This window comes from Cryptomeria japonica, chromosome 5, assembly GCF_030272615.1.
Source record: "Cryptomeria japonica chromosome 5, Sugi_1.0, whole genome shotgun sequence".
Taxonomy (NCBI): Eukaryota; Viridiplantae; Streptophyta; class Pinopsida; order Cupressales; family Cupressaceae; genus Cryptomeria; species Cryptomeria japonica.
In genome coordinates this window covers 268,042,626-268,064,242 of record NC_081409.1, presented here as the reverse complement: position 1 = coordinate 268,064,242, position 21,617 = coordinate 268,042,626, and the positions used below count along the sequence as shown (strand labels likewise).

At 34.6% G+C, this 21,617-nt stretch overlaps 1 protein-coding gene across 1 annotated transcript; it reads right to left on the bottom strand.

Moving 5' to 3' along the window:
- Nucleotides 1-4,091: 4,091 nt before the first annotated feature.
- LOC131035220 (metallothionein-like protein 4B) lies at nucleotides 4,092-7,399 on the bottom strand. The gene is made up of 3 exons (XM_057966879.2): nucleotides 7,193-7,399; nucleotides 4,639-4,680; nucleotides 4,092-4,474 (listed from the first exon to the last, which is right to left on the bottom strand). The coding sequence occupies exons 1-3, from the start codon at nucleotides 7,267-7,269 to the stop codon at nucleotides 4,291-4,293; spliced, it is 303 nt and encodes a 100-aa protein (XP_057822862.1). The 5' UTR covers nucleotides 7,270-7,399; the 3' UTR covers nucleotides 4,092-4,290.
- Nucleotides 7,400-21,617: the final 14,218 nt, after the last annotated feature.

Here is a 21,617-nt window from a genome sequence, read left to right as displayed (position 1 = left end):
GCTAGCATGCAAATATGTAAACTAAGCTCTAAGGACTAGGAAAATAAACAACTATAAGCAATCTGTTCTATACAATAGAAAACTAGGATCATATAGAACCTATGTTTTTGTTGTAATTAATCAGCCCTGAACAAATAAAAGAACGTGATAACATAGAACCTATTGTTTTGTGCTCAGAAATGACAGTGGAATTCAACTTGCAATACCGTTATTTCCAGAGTTTACAAAAATTCTTCCCGACTTGTTTAGATTCTGATGTTCATGAAATATGCAGGGTTGGGTGTTATTAACTGTACAAGCACATTTTCCTTCACTAAAGCCTCCGGCATGTGACATGGGAAGTGCATACAAAGCTGGGATTTGCAAGCAAGTGGAAGGTGGACAAACTATAATACTCTACACTGGTATGTATGTCATGGCTCTTGGTGTTGGAGGCATTAAGGGCTCTTTTCCTATTCATGGGGTAGAACAATTCGATGAGAATGATGGAAAAGAGAGAAAGTTGATATCAAATTTCTTCAACTGGTTTTTGTACAGCATAAGCATTGCACTTGTATTAGCTTTCTTTCTATCATATACACTATATGCAAAATTAACTCGTTGTCTCATATCAAATAACAGCTTGTTTGCATGATGACATTTCATAATGTACAATAATGGATTTACACTTTCATCAGGCTTTAATTATTAGCCACTTTTCTACAAAACCTTCTTTCTGCAATCATTGACATATTTTTAATGTTTATTGTAAAATTTACATAGTGTGGCAAAGTTTTATTTACAGTTGTTATACTTATTCTATGTACATCCTTTTATAATTAATTTTATAAGTTGTATATATATTTGCATCCCACCCCACCCCCTTCATCATCCCCCTGTTGTCCCCAAACTTAAGCCCTTGGTATGTTAAGATATGAAAGCTCACAATAGTTTCATTTGATATGTTAATCGAGGAAAAACCTACAATATATAGCTTCCAAGATTCAAAATCCATGAGGATCATGAAGAGGTAGAAAACCAAAAAAAGAAATTGCTTATCCAAGTTTCCAAATTTGTGACAAGGAAAAAGTAGAATCTCAATCAAAGAAGGAGAATGTGCAACTCATTATCTTATTCTACCTAAGTGAAAATATTACCTAATTAAGCTTTTTAATAGTGGAATATCACACTTAGGATAAAACATATCCAAGGTAAATAAAATATTACATTGATAGGTTTCTTTGGTTGCTCTAAAAGTGGTGCCTTATGAATTATGTTCTTGGATACTAAAGTTTCCAAATTCTGGGCACTCTTGATAGCTTCTCGTAGAGATTGTGATTCGAAGGCTTTAACCAAACCTTTCAATGGTTTCTGTTGATGTGTTTTTTATGCACTATGCAACACAAAATAAAATACTAAGTATTCTATCCTCTCTTGAACAAAATCCTCCCAAGTGCTAAACTACGTGATCAAATGGGATGACTCCAAGATTCCAATAGTCAGGTCTTGACTTTATATTGTTGATAGACTCAATGATTGTGATGTGATATTTGCTGGAATCACAAGGGGGACTTACGTTGCTTTGGTCAAGACCTATCCATTCTCATGTTTCATGATTGATTTACACTCCATGATTTAGGCCATCCTTGAGCAACATCTCGACTTAGCCAAATTTTGTTTTTTGTACCCTAATTCTTTAATTTTGACCCCTTACTAGCATTGCCTTAGGTTTTATTGGAATTCTTGCTTCTCTATCATGGGCACATTTCTAGGGTTCATTTGCACAAATTGCTCTTGATGAGCAAGCTAGTATCATGACCATGACTTAAACAAAATTTTAACTTAGTCAAATTATCTACTACAAACTTCTATGAGTTCATCACCTTCATTCTTCATCATTTGGATGTCTTTTGTCATTGGAAGGTAATTCTTGACCACCATACCTCAATCTTGACCTATGCTATACCCTAAAACCCTAGAACCTAGTCATGTTCACAATTGAGATCTTGGTGACTTGATCACTTAATACAACTTAATCATGTAGGTCTCATCTAACTCCGACTCCAACACTTAAGCAAATCAACCCTAGCAACCAAGTACTTTTTGCAACTTGACAACATGGGTAATGATGGAGGAATGGAAGGTGAGACCTATAGAGGTGAGAGAGAGAGAGAGAGAGGGTGGGAGGAAGAGATAATGACCTGGAGAGGGTAGAGAAAGAGAAGTAGAGAGGGAGAGAAGAAGAGAGGGATGGAGAAAGAGACCTAGAGAGGGGAGAGAGAAGAGACATAGTAGAGAGGGATAGAGAAGAGAGATAGAAGAGAGATACCAATGTCAATCTTTTTCTATAATTTTTTTTTTTTTCTAAAAAATCGGCCTATCGTCGGAATTCCAACTCCAAAGGATAAAATTCCGACAAAGGAGTGCCGTCGGATGCACAACATCCTCGTTGGAACTCTCCTGGAGGCCGTCGTAATTACAATATATTATTAAATTTTGAATCCAATGTATTATTATATTTTTAACATGCATATAAAGAGTGCACATAAATATCCAAGCATAAATCCATTCATCATAATAGTCCTGAAAAATATCATCATCCACATAAAACCATAAAGTATCAACTGTCAACAAGCAATTTCTATCATCAAAATAAAACATCTGAAATATAAATAAAGGCATAACTATCAAAATAAAACATCCGAAATATAAATAAAGCCATAAGTATCAAACAAGAGCATCATTAAGGAGTGCGATATGGAAGGGCACTACATCTCTATGTGCTCATAGTTGGCATCCTTGATTATGATCTACACCATACCAATCAATAGAACCTAGTATAGCTAGGTCAATCAATAGAACCTAACCTAATAGGAGATATTATTTTCCCTATTGAACCTAAACAAATTGGAGGCATTACTTTCTTTATTGATTATGTACGATCCTTCTATTACTTTCCTCTTCAAAGATCTTTGTGTGCTCATAGTTGATGTCCTTGATTATGAGCTACACCATACCAATCAATAGAACCTAACCTAATTGAAGACATTACTTTCCTTATTGAACCTAACCAAAACGGAGGCATTATTTTCTTTACTAATTATGTATGATCCTTCTATTATTACCTTCCTCTTCAAAGATATCTCTTTGTGCTCATAGTTGATGTCTTTGATTGTGAGCTACACCATGCAAATAAATAGAACCTAATTTAACCATGTCAATCAATAGAACCTAACCTAATCATAGACATTACTTTCCTTATTGAACCTAACCAAACCAAAGGCATTACTTTATTGATTATGTATCTCTATGTGCTCATAGTTAATGTCCTAGATCAACAATGGATGGATATCTATTACTTTCCTTTTTGAAGATTGATCCTTCTATTACTTTCTACTTTAAAGATTGATCTTTTGGATATCTATTACTTTCCTCTTTGAAGATCGATCCTTCTATTACTTTCTTCTTTAAAGATTGATCCTTCTTCTGACTATGTATCTCTATATGCTCATAATTGATATCTTTAATTATGACGACAACATGTCAATCAATAAAATTTATCCTCACTAAGACAATGTCTTTAAACTCTCATTTCACACATTTCATTAAGCTCTCATTTTATTGATAAGTAATTCACTTGCAAAACTCATCTGAAAAAACATCTAAAAAAATTATCTAATATTCTTGATTATAACAACACCATATCAATCAATATTATTTGATGTCCTTGATTATAACTGTCAATTATTAGAACCTAACCAGAAGCATTGCAAAACTTAGCTAAGAAAAAATATGTGTACAAAAATTGATAAATAGTTCTCCTAGCAAAAATTAGCTAGAAAAAATTATACGTCCACAAATACATGTATAGCACTTTTTCAAAATTATGGTATCCTGAAAAAGTGAAAACAAATTATTTTTATGATTAAATAAACTTTTTTCATTTTCTCAAGTGGTAGTATTATAAATGGTAGGATCCCTGTAGTTGCCATATTCAATAAGAAGAGATCGCTTGTCAGATGTAAGGAATACTCTGTCTGGAACATTAGTAATATGACAGAATATAGTTTTGCCTCAAATCAGAATTTAAAGAGGAAGAAAGAATACAAGGATTATCAAAATTAACACTTCAATTAATTATTTGGTTACATATAATTATGATATAGGAATCTGAGCTTGAAGCTTTTAATACACTACTTTTGTTACAGATTACTATTCTAGGGAAGTAACTCAAGAGTTATACACACAGCTTTATATAACTAGTAGAAGCTTGTGTCTGTATTATACTTGTACATTAATTCCAATATTTATCTAAATAACGGCTGCAACTTCTGAAATGGGAACATCTGCTCTGGGACAATCACAATTTTGGCACAGACAATTCACCCCACATTTGCAGTATGACTTGCCTTCAAGTGCCACGTCAGCTTTTGAGCAGGTGCATGGATTGCACTTACAATTCTCTCCACATGAGCAGTAACCATGCACTTCTCCACTGCACACAAAACAAACAAATTTCAAAATTCTTCTTATAATCAGAATCAGGATCACACATCACTTTTCAGAATTAGTCTTAAGGAAATTTCAGAATAGATATGTAGAATAGAAGAGAAAGGACAAAAAAAGAAGTCATTATTTGATGATTAGTATGACATCAACCTTGTCTGTCCTGATGGAGTTTCCTTAGTGGCTGCGGCACACCTACAGTCGAATGAACAAAATATAGTCACCCAAATTAGAAATTTGAAAAATCAATAAAAGAAGATTACTCATATTAGAATTCAAAAACCAAAAGACACTTGTCAAGCTGTCATCCAGATTTTTGTGATGGATAGGGTCTATTATTAGAATTCAAAAACCAAAAGACACTTGTCAAGCTGTCATCCAGATTTTTGTGATGGATAGGGTCTATTGTTAAACTCTCAGCTCCATTATTTTGATGAATGGTTTATATTATTAAAAAATAGGTGGGTATCATTGCAAAGAGGTTACTCTGGTTCTTTGGCTGGACTTGAAGAGGCAGTCGAGCCTCTTGTAAACAAAATAGCTAAAACAATTTTGTAATTTGTAAAACAACTTTGTAATTTGTAATTAGTAGCTAAAACATTCCTTCAAAACAGGTAACTATAATGATTTTGTAAATGAAAAATCCTCACAAAACAGGTAACTAAAATGACAAATCCCCACAAAAAATCCTCACAAAACAGGTAACTAAAATGACAAAATCCTCACAAAACAGGTAACTAAAATGACAAATCCCCACAAAACCGGTAACTAAAATGACTTTGTAAATGAAAAATCCACACAAAACCGATAACTAAAATGACTTTGTAAACAAAAAAATTTAAAAAAAGAGGTTACTCTAATTCTTTGGCTGGACTTGAGACTCGTGTAAACAAGATAGCTAAAAACAACTTTGTAATTTGTAACAAGTAGCTAAAAAATCCCATCATAACAAGTAGCTAAAATAAAATGACTAGCTAAAATAAAATGACTGTAAATGAAAAATCCCTGCAAAATGGGTAACAGAAGGGATAAGCTAAAATGACTTTTTCAAAACGGATAAACTAAAATGACTTTGTAAATGAAAAATCCCTGCAAAGCGGGTAACTAAAACGACTTTGTAAACAAAAAAATCTTTAAAAAAGAGGTTACTTTGATTCTTTGGCTCTAATTGAGACTCTACACAAGATAGCTAAAATAACTTTGTAAACAAAAACGACTTTGTAAACAAAAAAAATCAATGAATTTGTAAATGGTAAGTTAAATTGATTTTGTAAATAAGCTAAAATGACCGGACGGATAACAAAACGAACTAAAACGACTTTGTAAACAAAAAAAACAATGACTTTGTAAATGAAAAATCCCTGCAAAACGAGACGGATAACTAAAATGGCTTTGTAAAAAAAATCTTTAAAAAAAAATAAGTGAGAATTAAGGTGTAAAGCGGATAGCTAAAAGGACCCTGTAAATGAAAAATCTCCACAAAACAGATAGGGAAAACGAATAGTTAAAACGACACCCAAGACATTTCAGTTTACGGTAAGAATTTAAGGCGTGTAAAAGGGTAGCTAGAAACAGGTAAACAAAGAATACAGAATCGAATTGAATATTTGTTGGAACAAGGGTGTAACTTGACGAAGAATCAAAATGACAGGTAGGGCAAAATAGCTTGAGATTCAAAGGAGAATAACTTATAATAAAGATAAAAAATACATTATTAGCACTATATAAACACTTCATTTCACTACATGAGCATGAAATTGAGGCATAGCTTTATACACAGTCAATGCAAGAAAAAGATATCCATTATAGATGCAAACCATGAATCCTTAAGATTAATGGTAATTGTCAAGCCAAGGTAGAGCAAGCCAGAACCAAAAGATCTACTGGCTGAAAAAATCTATTAAGAAGTTCAAAGTCCCTTAAAAAAACGAATGTTTTTTAAACCATTACAAAGAAAAAATATCTACCCTGTTCTCTAGAGCACAAAAAAAAATATACTCTATAGAAGATTTTTATAGAACCATCATCTTCAATGGAGAAATTCTTAAGGCACATTACTGTGGTAAAGCGGTGGTCTAACATATAAAAAGAACCATCCTTTTCAATGGAGAAATGTATGAGACACATTACTGTAGTAGGGCGGTGTTCTAACATATGAATGGAACCATCATCTTCCATGGAGAAATCCATGAGGCCCGTTACTGTAGTAAGGCGGTGGTCTAGCCTAGGAAAAGCCACAACCTTTGTAGAATTTGGAAGGACTAAAATTAGTGGAATTGGGGTTAAATTTGAAAGAAACCCAACTCATTTTACTCAGGATGTAACCTTGCTCTATCCAAAGTTTCAAAGTCAAAAATGGAGATACAATTTATGCTTTTTATCATTTTGATGTGATAAAAGTAGAATGATGGATTATGAAGTGTGATCTGAAACGTCGATGTAAAAATTCTCACACAAAATTCTCCCACAATCGAATCCAAAAACATACATTATTAGAAATAAACTTATCAAAGTAAGTTAAAAATAACCCATAATCTCATCCAATATTTAAGGAGCCACAAAGCTTCACAGAAACATCACAACTGAAAAGCACTAATGCAATCAATTACAGTCCATAAAACCAAACTATATCTACCACCTTAACTTTACATTTGACCCAAACAAAAGAATAGAAGCAATACCATTACAGAAGAAAAAATCTACATACTTGCAAGTATCACAGGTGCAGTTTCCATTAGTTAAACACCCACAACTAGAAGTAACACATGCACAAGATCCTTCCATCTTGTTCCTTCCTTCTACTGATCTTCCTCTTTCTTCCACAACTGTTATAAACTTTCAATACAACCACAACTTACAGTATCACAAGTCTCATAGACATCTCAATATGTATATATAGACATGTAAAATGGGTGAGAGGAAGTTCTTTGAGCTGGAATGTTGCATGTCTAGAATGTCCAGAACGTGGCATCAACTCATTGATAACTAAAACACAAGTCAAATCAAGTAATATCCACCGCGTAACGATCTTCATTAAGTTCCATCAAATCTCTGTTCCTTGAAAACGAAGAAAAAGATAGATATGAGGGACAGCATGAGCCCACAAGTCAAGGCATAGCTTTGGGGATCTGATTTCGTCTAGTGCCTTCTCCACTGTCTTTGAAAGCACCACACACTTGCAGCCCTACCATACAAGTTTATAGCTTAGTTATGATGTGCAAATCAATATCTTTACCTAAGAGATAAGAGATGAGAGAAAAGAGAAAAGAGAAAGAGTTTTAGCTTTGGTTAGAAATCATAGTGGGTGAAAGGTAGGTCCACATCTTGTTGTTGATTAGGTAATGATATATAGATTGTCTGAATTCGGTTAGTAGGTGCCTTTGATTGTTGATGGTATGATTGTTTATTTGTTTTTGTTTTTCTATTTGGAAATGTATTGAAATGGTTTTTAGAAATAAATAGATATGGGAAAGAGTAGTAATAGTCGTTATAGCTAATTTCATGTACATTAAGCTCTTAAAAGATACATCAATTTTGACAATTTTTTAGTTGTCTATGTGTGCAACTTAATTGCATATAGCTATTGTTTTGGCTTCTAGGTGGTAAAGACGAATGTTCTTGGGTCTGTCATGCACACAAGCGTCAAAAAGTGGTCATTTCAAAGTGTTGTGCGAAACATATTCCCTATTACCCCATGACCTGTTTAGTTTGACAACCTGCAAATTTGCACAATTGATCTAATTTACTTATGCAAAAATGTCACAATAATCGTGTACTATTGGTACCAATAAGGTGGCACAATTGATCTAATAACTAGCTTTTTTCATTAAAAAAAATGCAACAATGGATCCACTAGATGATTTTTTAGTGGGCTTTTAATTAACGATATCCAATTAACAGTAATTGGAACATGAGAAGTAACTAGTGCTCTTCCCTACCTATTTTATTTAATAGACACTTTATTTTAAATTAAAATTTGTAATTTTATTATGTTTTGACATATATTTTGTCAAAATAATAAAAATATTTGTATAAATTAAAATTTGTAATTTTATTATGTTTTGACATATATTTTGTCAAAATAATAAAAATATTTGTATCTTTGTTTTTAAATACTTTGTTTGGATATAAGTTGAATTTTAGGTGTGGGGGTTGATCTTGTAGTGTGTTGGTTAAGTTGTGACATTGTTGATGATGCCACCAAAATTCATATCCCCTCTTGATTGATTGGGAACCGTTGCAATGTTTCTTAACATTTTGAATTACTATTCAATTATAATGTGATATACTTCAAATAACCTAGTTGAATTCTCATTCTTTTCAATCCAAAATTGCTTTATTCAAAACAACTTTAACTCTTATGATTGGTTAACTTTTAACTCTTAAGATTGAGAGGAGGGAGAGAATAACATCTTCAAGATTGACACTTTGTAGGATAATAAAGATTGAAACCAACCCCCTAACAACCCATTATAGAAAAATAGGGGAAAGAAGAGGGGCCCACCTCTTGTAGTGGTTCTATAATAGGGTGGAGGTAATGGACAAGGGAGGAAGAGAGCGAAGTTGTCTGAGATATACTACATTATTATTATGGTGTTATTTTGTGTCATTCAAAGTGTTAAAGGATTATATGATTACAAGAATTTATCATTAAACCATAACTTTCATTAATAATACATAGACATACTTTGTATATATGAATGTGTTTATTTGTTTTTATATTTAGTGAAAACATAATTTTGGTCAAAGAGTCTTTGGTGTAGTAATAAAGTTGAATGATTTTGCATGTGTCCACAAGGAATCAAGTCTTATTGAGTGCAAGATCCTTGTTACCATAAGGGATAGGGTCAACATGGGCGACTTCAATAGAATGGATACCCCTCAATCTTTCACTCTCTATTGAATATGTATCACCTTAAGATTTATCATCTATGTCAAATTGCAAAAATCATTCTCATTTGATACAAAAGCCTCACAAAAACAAAAAAATGATAGATTTTACATGGATTTAAACAAATTAACTAATAGAATCTTAGTGAATTAACTATAATAACTATTTGAATGTAACATTAATATTTAAAAATAATTTGTATGAAAATTCTTCAAACCTTTCTAAAACAAAATAATTTTTCTAATTATATATCATAACCCCTAGAGTATCAATAGATATTTTTCTTATGCATAAACCAATTATTGAAATTTTAAAAATAAAAAAAATTAGTGATAAATCTATGAAAAAAATAAAGTAAAATGTCAATTCAATTAAAACTTTGATCATAACAGATGAGAAAAATATCTAGTATAATGTCAATTCACATTAAATTTGCAATTAGATTGAAAATATATGTGCACCATATTGCAATCTTTCCAGGCACGTGTGAGTTAGTTTAAATTTGGTCAATTGACGTTAAAAAATTTTCGTCTAATTCACGGGAATAATCTTCCGTTTGGCTCAAAGTCAACGAAGTTTTAAATAAGGACGTTTTCTGACAGCCTGCCTTCATGTGACATCAATAATAAATAATTATTTTTAGAAGACTTGCAAGGGACTTAAATTTGTAATTGTGAAAAATGTACACCTCACATTTTTTATTATATTTGTTTTGAATTTATTATTATCTATTATAATAGATAATATAGTATTAGAAATGTGAGTTTTTAAATTAGTTTTTTAAGTATTGGTTAATTATACATGAATTTTTTTATTAATATAGGTAATTTACAAAGTTAGCAAAAAAGTCAATCGGTTGTTCAATTCATTTATTTTTTTATCTTTCTCATCTGACAATCAATGTATATATTTATTGTAGTCTTATCTTTTGATATTGTAGTAGTTCATATTATCTATCACAAAGAAAGTTTGAAAAGGGAGTACAAAAAAAAATATGTGACAAGATTTTACCTTTTATCTTAACCATATTCTTCGTATCATATAAAGTGGTTGTGGGAAAAAATCATGTTGTCGCTATTCATTCCACCACATATGTGGCCCAAATCATGCGAATGAATCGAATGGAGAAATTAAGGGAAATCATATCAAATACAAAAAAGAAGACTAGAATCATTGTTTTTGTTTATGAATCTTCTCACCTTTTACATTAAAAATCGATAAAAAAATATTTCAACTTAATGTTATTTCTTGTTTTTATTGTGGCGTGATAGATAATATTATGTTTAATATCAATGACATTGATAATTACTCAAAATATTAGAGAGAGCTTCTTTTCAAATTTGTAGAGAGATAGTATTTTACCAATGAGGACATAGTAATATCATCAAAGATTTTAACTTTTGAAAAGTGTGTAAATTTAACTCTCAAAAAGTCTCTGAACCTAAGATTGATTCTACTTGTCACCAAATCAAGTCCAAATCTGATTTTTGAAAAACTCCACAAATGAGTAACCATAATCAAAGACTCCAACAAGCTTCTAGGAGATAAGAACAACCTCCCAAAACTAAATACACCACCACCTATTGATTGCATACATGTTAATGCTCAAATGTACATAGTATATTCATGAATTTGTAATTATCATCATTGATATACTTGCCCTCAACTCTCACTAAGTTGAGACTCCTAATCTTACACACATATCAACCACATCCTCAAACTAGGAGATAACTTGTGTACCTATCTCCACTAAAGTCAACGCTCTAAATTTACATATAAACATATATGAAGAAGCACCAAATTTGATAACCTATCATACCAATATATTAGTCTCATAAAAGCATGCACTCCCCAAGTTTGCCATCAAATTCATTTGAATGCTCGTACAATCACATCTTGAATCTCAAGACCTATTAATTGCATACATGGTCACGACATGTTCATGCTCAAATGTGTATAATATATTCATAACACTATAATCATAACCATCATTATACCTACTCTCAACTCTCACTAAGTTGAGACTCCCAATCTCACACACGTATTAGTCATATCCTTAAACTAGAAGAGAACTTGTGTATCTATCTTCACCAAAGTCAACACTCTAAATTTACATATATATTGAACACAAATGGACCACTGAGAGGGGGGATGAATCAGTGGTAATTAAGACTTGAACTTACTGTATGAATTAAAACATTAATAATAGAAATCAAAAAGATATGAGCAGAGATATTAAACACAATCACACACAGCAAAAACTTGACACAAGATATACGAGGAAAACCCATGGTGGGGAAAAACCTCGATGAGAAATGCTACTAGAGTCTACTACTCTAATCCAACTCCACAATGAAAACATTTTGGTTACAACATTTATGGGCACGAACCCAAAGCAGCACCAACCCCTAGCTTTATGGGCACCAACCCAAAGGAGCACCAACCCCTGAAGCTTATGGGCAACAACCCAAGGGAGCACCAACCCCCTATCTGAGCATCAACTTAGACAAATACAATAAAGGTAAATTACAATTACAAATTAAGCACCTTGTTACTAATGAAATTTTGTAACTCACAACTTGTACTCTGCACTTGAGATTAACTTGACTCTTCTCTGCTCTTAATCTCTATTCTTTGCTCTCTGATCTCTGCTGTCAATCCCACCTCTCTGATTTCTTTTCTGAAAACTCCACTTTTTTGTCCCACTTTGTGTAGATAACCTTCTGTGTTATCTTCCTTAGCTCTGCACTCTGTGGTCTTTGGTCTCTGTTATTCACTTTTGTTCTCTTCTCTGTCTACTCTCTACTCTCAGTTCTTTTCTCAGAAGTCTTCATCCTCTGTCCTCTATTTTTTTGCACTCTACTTTTGCTTTCAGTTGCCTCTTATCTCCCCTTCTTCTTCTAATCGCTATGCATGCAATCTTTTTCTGTAGCATTATGTATGCACTGGCATCATGTTATACACACCTGCGATCCTCTACTTTTTCATCCATTCTATTACCTCTATTTTTTGCAGAGCTTCTTCACTTACACGCCTATATCTCACTCATCCTCCAACCTCTACTCTCTTATCCACTAACTTTACTTAGTGGTAATCTACATACAACTGAGATTTTTCTCCAAAAGGAAAATAAAAAACAAAATCTTCTCGAGCCACTGGAAGATCTACCTTGTCTCATCATTCCAATCTAGTAGCCATCCATAATAAATGCTACCTTCCTTTCTCTTTCAACAGCCTCTGTAATCTTTTGACTACCTTCTATCTCGAGCATACACAAATCTTCCCACCAAAAAGAAAAATAAAAAATAATCTTCTTGAGCCCCTAAATGATCTTCATTGTCTCTTCTTCAGTCTGCTAGTCATCCAAAATAAATGCTTCTTTCCTTATTTGCCCAACAATCTTTACATTCAATTTTTTCTTTGCACTCAACCCCCATTTCAAAAACATGATTTCAACTGCATTCTTGTTCAACATTTACTCCATTTCTTATTTTATGTTTTGACTGAAGAATCTCCTTTTTATACGTGTGTTCTTGGCTTCAAAGATCGGTCAAATATTTTGTCATCATAGCATTCACATGTTGCTTACCCTCATGGTGGATGGTGGGACCCATCAAAAAATCTCTCTTCTCACAAAAGGTCTACGTGTAGAAGAAGTCCACGTTAGATTCACGAGTTACGTGTTGGTGTGTTTTGCAGATCAACTAATGCGTGAGTTATGCGCTCCCAGGAAAACATCATTCCTACGAGCTGGCAGGATTGTACACCTTCTACCATTTTAGTTATCCCGCGGGATCACTTTTCCCAAGTCCTTTCCGCGGGATGGCAGGATGCTTCACCCTTTTCTCCACCTTATCTTTCATCTTCATTCTCCCTTGTCGCAGGCTGGCAGGGGTACGAGATAGCAGGGGACCTTACTAGTTTTGCTTTTTCTTTCCCCATGAGACCATTTCACTTCAGTTCTAATCACTGTGGGATAGCAGGGGACACCATTTTCTATAATTTTTGTTTTCCTATGAGGTTACTTGACTTCGCTCTTCGTTGTCATAGGATAGCGGGGGACGCCTTTTTCTTTTCTTGTATGTTACCTTGCAGGGTCTTTTGCCTTGAGTCTTCTTTGCCATGGGAAGGCAGGGCGACTAACCTGTCACAGTGGAAACTACCCTGCAGAGACTTTTGTCTTAAGTCTTCCTCATTGCGGGATGGTGGGGCAAAAAACCCATCATGTTATTGACATCTCCAAACATAGTTTCACACCTGTCTTTGGTCAATGCAGAGAGTTGACAGTGAAATAGTGATAGCGATAACACGATGTGTTATGCTATCCCTACAACTCCCTGTAATTACGTGTGGCTAACACGGTGTGTTAATATAACTGCAATTGCACTTTTTCTTAGTCAAACCAGTTTGCTCAATGCCTTACCAACTTAATGGCCTATATCTTCTTGTCCACTTTGCAAGTCCCAATAACACATCCCATGCTTTGTATCTATATTTTCAAGTGGGACTAACATAATGTGTTATGTTATGTTGCATCAACACCTTTTATGAGTCAAGTTAGTTCACCCAAAAATTTCACCACTCTATAGCATGTGTATTATTTGTCCAATTGCAAGTCCAAGCTAACTCCAATTGTATTATTTGTCTTCTCTGTGGCCTTTGACTAAATTGCTTTTCTAGCTCCATGCTTGTACAACTTGCATACACACAATGAAATTTTCTCACCTCTACCAACCCGGGACAACACCATCTCTATCAATCTGATCTTCCTCTAGGACATTTCATTATCCAACATCTTTGTCCAACCTTATGTCTCTACATGTCTCTATATCTCTGTCCAGTGGGTGTGAAGCTATCGCACTACACATTCTTTACCAAGTTGCACTTGCTCTCTATGGCACTCATCCTCCATTGTTGACATTTCTCTATCAAGTTGCAACTACTCAATTGTTGACATCAATGACAACCTTATGTCAACAATATAAACATATATGAAGAAGCACCAAATTTGATAAGTGACCATACCATCATATCAGTCTCATAAAACCATTCATACCCCAAGCTTTTCCATCAAATTCATTTGAATGCTTATATAATCACGTCTCGAATCTCAAGCTTGTTGAGAATGGGTGTCTCAAACTTACTAGTTGAAATCTCATATATATGACACTTGATCTCTAAAAAGAACAGTTGATAATCTTCATGTTATATACCCGCCTGAAGGAGTAGTGTGCTAAGCATTGCGAGATAGCGAGAAGAAGGAGACTCGTTCTCTCTCTCATTACCCCACATGATTCTAAGGACCCGATAGGAGGACCTGCAGGATAAGAAGAAGAAAGTATGGTTTTTCTTTCCTGCTACCCGGTGGGGGTTCTCTAGTAGTCACAAGTGCACTACGGGATAAAAATGAAGACAAATATTTTGGTGTAGCTTGGGGTTTTGGTAAGATTATCTAAAGGAAGTAACGAAGTCTCACTCTATAGCAAAAAAGGCTAATCGGTATGACGGTGTTGAAGTCTTGGTGACAAAGAGGTGTTTTGTATGCCATTAGCTTTCACTAAGGCTTACCAAGCCAGTATCGCGTTGAGGGACCCACTATCAGGGATCGGAGATCAGGTGGAACAAAGATTAGCACTAATAAGTTACACGTCCATCGGGTGGCGATCACCCGATAAAAGACTTGTGAAGGACCCACTATCAGGCATCAAAGATCAGGTGGAACAAAGAACAAAGAACTAATGAGTTTCACTTCCATCGAGTGTTGATATGTCGATAAGTCGATAAGATGGTCTTGGTAGGGACCACGACTGACTCATGCTGACATACTAAGTTGGAAGTTGATGATTGGTCCATGTTGGAGTACAATAGCCTTTGAGATTTAGTTGGGACCACGATGGACTCATTTTGACAATTGGAGGAAATTGGAATGACTCGGAGGAAGCAATGGTGACAACATGCATGTTATTGACAATCTGGGAAGTTTGACAACTGAGCAACTGAAATGAACTATTGTTCAATAGAGACATATTTAAAACATCTGGAAAACAGTTGCAAGTGAGTTAGGGGTGGGATCATGTGAGGATGATTTCTATCATTGTGCAAAGAGGATTGTAGCAATCGATTGGTAATTCTTTAAAAAGCTGAATTGAGAAGCCGATTAAGATTGTAATATTTGGTACTACTCCCTAAACAAAGATTAGATCAAAGGTATGAAACTTGTATGTAATTGTTTCACTATAATACAAGGGATTACTTTGGTGTGTGGGTTTTTCACTCGTAAGGGTTTTCCCATGTGAAATCTAGTGTGCATCTTTGTGTTTGTGTTTTTCATGTTGCTTTGTTTATCTTGTATTGTTTATCTTAGTTGTTGTAATTTGAATTCAAACACTCATCTGCTTTACTTCTCTAAGAAATTGACATTAGGAAGGTGATTTCTGCACTCTTCTTTCCTTATAAGTGGTATCAGAGCCTAGATAGTTGTGTTATCCTTGTGGGTAGGACGGGTTTTTTGTGTTAAAGTCTATAGTGTGAGTTATGTAGAGGTTTGTTTGAAATTGCAGACTGAGATGGTGAGCACATCAGGAAGAGTGGAAATTGAGAAATTCAATGGCAGCAGCTACAAGTTATGGAAACTCAAGATGGAAGACTTGTTGGTTGATAGAGACCTCTGGGTTGCACTGTCTGGATCAAAACCAGCAGGCATGAAACAAGAAGATTTGGATCTCATAGATAGGAAGGTCAAAGGGCTGATTAGATTATGCCTTGAGGATTTTTTTATCTTAAATGTTCATGAGGAGAAGACAACAGCTTCTTTGTGGAAGAAACTTGGTGATATTTATCAAGGAAAGTCTCTGGTGAATAAGTTGTTCTTGAGGAAGACGTTGTACTCCTTGAAGATGAGTGAAGGGACATCTATAGGAGACCATTTAAATTCTTTCAACGCAATCGTTGCATAGTTAACTTATGTGGGAGATACGATTAAGGATGAGGACCAATGTATGCTTATGTTGTGTTCCTTGTCAGACACATGGGACCATCTGGTGATAGCTATCAGGAATAAAACAACCACTTTCAAAATGGAGGATGTGATTTCTTCACTGCTCTCAGAAGAGGCATGAAAAAAGTCCTCTTAAATGGCCAAGGAGGCCCTTACTGTTTGAGGCAAATCAAAAGAGAAAGGCAAACAAAAGGACAAGAAGTCTAAGTCAAAATCAAAGGAGAGATCAAAGTCTCCTGGGAAGAAGTCCAAGGTAAAATGTTGGAATTATTGGTGGAATGGCCATATCCGAAAGGATTGTAAAGAGGAGAAAAATAAGAAAAAGAAGAATTATTTTGATACCGAATCTTCTCATAGTGATGTATATGCCTTCATTGTTGCCTTGGCAACACAGACATCTGACAATGTCTGGTTGATCGATTCTAGTGCATCTCTCCACATAACATCTCATAGAGAATGGTTTTCCAAGTATGAAGAGTATGATGGTGGAAAGCTTTACCTGGCTAGTGATTCATCTCTTGAAATTGTTGGCTAAGGAAGAGTCGGAATTTAGTTTCCTGATGGAAGAACGAAGGGAATTGATGGTGTAATGCACATACCAGGTCTGGCTCGTAATCCGCTTTCTGTTAGTAAGCTAAATGGTGTTGGTGTACAAGTATTATTCTTAGGGGGTGGTTGTAAGATGACTAGAGGCTCTATAGTGTTGGCTAAGGGTGCAAGGATTGGTACTTTGTTCAAACTGGATGCACAGTCTGTTCAATGTAACAGTGTCTCTGGAAAGTCAGATAAGGCTGCCTGGAAGAAGAAATTGATGTTTCAATTTCAATGGAGGTTAAATTTCCTGCTAAGAAACCCATGTTTTAGCATCATAGACTTGGTCACATAGGAGAGAAGGGCTTAAAATCTCTTAAAAACAAAAACCTAGAGGAGGGGCTCGATGATTGTAACTTTGAAATTGAATTTTGCAAACACCGTATATATGGAAAGCACACCATGTTTCATTTTATCCTAGTCCTCATAAATCTTCTGGTTTGCTAGAATATATTCACTCTGATGTATTTGGTCCAGTTAATGTTCCTTTGTTGTCAAATTCTAGATATTATGCTTCTTTTATAGATGATTATTTGAGAAGGACATTTGTGAATTTTTTGAAAAACAAATTAGAAGTGCTCAGTCAGTTTAAGGAGTTTAAAACCTTGGTTGAAAATTAGACTAGTAGAAAAATTAAATTCTTAAGGATTGATAATGGCAATGAGTTTTGTTCAGCGAATTTGATCAATTTTGCAAAGACCATGGAATAAAAAGGCATAAGACCACACCTTACACTCCACAACAAAATGGAGTTGTCGAAAGGCTAAAAAAAATGTTGATGGAAAAGGTGAGAAGCATGTTGAGTAGAGTTGGTCTGGAGTACAAGTTTTGGGTTGACGTTGTGTCTACAACATGTTATTTATGAAATATGTCTCCCACTTCAGCATTGGTGGATAAAATGCCCATGGAAGCTTGGTCTGGTAAGAAGCCCTCTCTGAGACATATTTGTGTCTTTGGTTGTGAGGTATATGTGTATGTGTGTGATGTAAATAGATCTAAGTTGGATAACAAGGTTGTTAAGTGTATCTTTATTGGCTACAGATTGGGAGTGAAAGGATACAAGATTTGGAATCTGATGACTAAGAAGGTATTGTACAACATAAGTGTAATCTTTCGTGAGTTGAAGACCACCTCAATTTATTTGCAATTTGAAAAGATGGAGAAAGAGGAAGCAAAAGTTGAAATTCCTCTAACTCCATAAAAGGAGGAACTTCGAACTCCATGTGTACCTAAAGGTGAGGAGAGCTCAAGCAACTCTGATAGTTTTGATCAAGAAGAAGAACAAGAACCTCCACCTCAACCATTGAGGAGGTCTACATGGGAGAGAAGACAACCTAATAGGTATGGTTTCTCATTGTTAGATACAAATTGTGTCTATGCTTTGGTTACTAACACTGGTGAGCCTAGGACTATGAAAGAGGCAATACGAATGCCTGATTTTGATTCCTGGTTGGAGGCCATGAACGAAGAAATGGCTTCATTAAAGAAGAATGAAACTTGGGATCTAGTGCCCTTGCATAAAGGTAGAAAACTTGTTGGTTGCAAATGGGTATTTAAAAAGAAAATTGGTTTGGATGGCAATGTGGAAAAGTATAAAGCTATATTGGTTGTGAATGGCTATTCTCAAGTTGAGAGAATTGATTATGGAGAAATCATTTCTCATGTAGCAAAGCTGACATCCATTAGATTTATTTTGTCACTTACAGAAGCATATGACTTTGAGATCGAGCAGATGGATGTGAAGACAACGTTTCTTCATGGCGACTTGGAGGAAGAGATTTATATGTCCTAGGATGAGTATTTTTGTGGTAAAAGGTAAAGAATCCTTGGTTTGTAAGTTGAAAAAGTCTATCTATGGTTTGAAATAGTCACCCAGAATGTGGTACCAGAAGTTTGACACCTTTGTGTTGTTTCTAGGATTTGTAAAATAGAAGTTTGATCATTGTGTGTATTACAAGACTGAGAATGATCATTTACTTATCATTTCTCTGTATGTTGTTGACACATTGTTCATTGGAAATGATAAGGGTATGATTTATGACTTAAAATCTTAGTTGTTAGCATGGTTTGAAATGAAAGATTTAGGTGCACCTAGGTATATTCTAGGGATGGAAATCATCAAGGATAGAAAGAATAGAAAGCTTTGGCTTAGTTAGAGCAAGTACATTAGTATTATCTTGGAGAGATTTGACATGTTAGATTGCAAGCAGTTAGTTGTTGCAGTGTTGCAAGGAATGAAGCTTTCTATTGAAGATTTTCCAAAATCTTCTACTGAGAAGAAGAACATGGCCAAGGTGCCTTATGCAAGTGCAGTCGGTAGCCTAATGTATGCAATGGTTTGTACAAGGCCAAAGATTGCCCAAGCAACGGGAGTATTAAGTCGATTTATAGAAAATCTAGGAAGACCGCATTGGGATGCTGTGAAGAGAGAGTTTAGATACCTAAAAGGTACCTCTTAGTATGCTCTGTGTTACCATGGAAATTTGGTTGGATCGCGGAGGACTATAAGCATTAAGGGATATGTGGATTCTGATTGGATAGGGGACATTGACAACAAAAGATCCCCCAGTGGATATGTATTAATGTTGAATGGAGGTGCAATTAGTTGAATGTGGAAGTGGCAAGTTGTAGTTGCTTTATCCACTATAGAGGCAGAGTACATGGCATCAACTTGTGCCTTCCAAGAGGTTGTTTGGCTTAAGCCTTTGTGTTCTGATGTGTTGGGTGAATATTTTGTCACTAACATACCAATGACAAAATATATAATTCACACACAGCTATGTTGAGAAATTAATCTCTCCTCTAGTCAAGGGGAGGTTCCCTTTGAAATTTCTTCTCTAATTAACAAAAAACTAAAATATGTGGGTTAGCTTCAGGCATATAACTCTCTTTTTTAAAAGTTTATGTATTCTCCATCCACTTTGTTACAATTCTCTATCACTTTTGATACTTAAAGAAATGAACAAACTAAACTTACATTCAAGAAGCACAAAGTCTTTCTTGAATGCAATTCTAACTAAGCTAATAATTACAAATGATAAGAAATTTAATGTGTAGCCCAAAGTCTTCAAGTATAATTTCCCAATCCCTTAAAACTACAAGTAATAGCAGCAATACAAAGCCTACCACTAATCACTTAATGTCGGAAAATTTCTCAAATATGCAAATAGCACAAAGTCTACTTATCACAATTGGAAAGCTCTATTACTCGCATAAACAATATCACCAATACCAAGGAATTAAAGAACATATATAAGCAATGCACATAGGAACATTAACTCATATAAACAATCTTGATACAACACAAATTTTGAGATCAAATAGAATTGCTTTCTTTACTTGCTTGATTGAATCTCCACAACAAAAAGCTCAAAGTCTTAGTTGGGAAAAACATTTGACAGATTCTTGCTTAGCATAAATAAAAGATAAATATTTACAAATGAGGGTCCTCCTTATATAGAAAAAGAGTGGAGAAAAATGTGGGCACATTTGACTAATTCAATTGCACAGTCCCACTTGACTACAAATTATGCATAAAGAAAATGTGCAACTGCAAGAAAATTTGCAGTGACTAAGAATGCAACTACATTAAAAGAAAGTGTCAAAAAGGGGACACTTTATTCGTCTTTCTCATCCTCGTTGGATTTTTGGAATTCCTCGAACTTGACCAAAACAACTTCCATCTCGGCTTTGTTCGGCATTGTGGTAGAACTAGTGATGGCGAAAACACGAGAAATTGCATCTTCAACCTTCATGTATTTCTTTTTTCCATCTTTCAACATTGATTGAAGAACTTCAAAACTGACTTGTATTTCTAGCAACTTATCAAATGCATTCAATGTGAAATCTTGTTTTGTACAGTGATCTATTAGGGAAGTAAATTATTGTATGATGGCATCACTGGTCACAAGATTTTGATTATCATCGTATAAATAACAAGGAATTTTAGGTACCCTTGCTGAAATAAGATCAATCTCATCATCACCTTCCTTCTTCTCCCGATCCAACTCCATAATCATTGACCTTATTGTTTCTTTCTTATGAGACAACAATGACAGAATTTGGATGTATTTTTCTCTTGTTGGAATTACTTTATTCTCCATAAGGACGTCAATTCCAAAATCCTCCATTTTAGCCCAAAGAGTTACACTTTTTTCAATATATTCTACCTCTTGAGATAAGGAAGTTTTGACACCTTGCATTTGACTTTGAATAACTTCAAAGTCAGTCAACAACTTAATTGTTGAATCCAAAAGATGGGAACCTTCTAATTTCAAATGAGCAATCCACTCATCCACTACTCGGCCCTTGACGTCCACCTGTTACACCTTCTTGAGAACCTCAGTATCAATTGAAGAAATAATTGGCTCAAATTCCTGAGAAGATTGTGTGACCTTGAGAAGCACACTAGTCAACTGCCCACATTTTTGCTTTAATTCATTATTTTCATCTCTTTCTTGATCAAACCTTCGCATAAGAGAATTGAAAGCAGTTTGAGAGTCTAACTTGACACTCCCATGTGTCTCCACTCCAAGTTCTAAAGTTTGCATAGTATAATCTCCAGGTTGAATATTATCTTTATTCTTGTCTGAAGATGGCACCATAACCTCAACATATTTCCTTTTGGTAGTAGGATCCACCAGCACCCGAGAA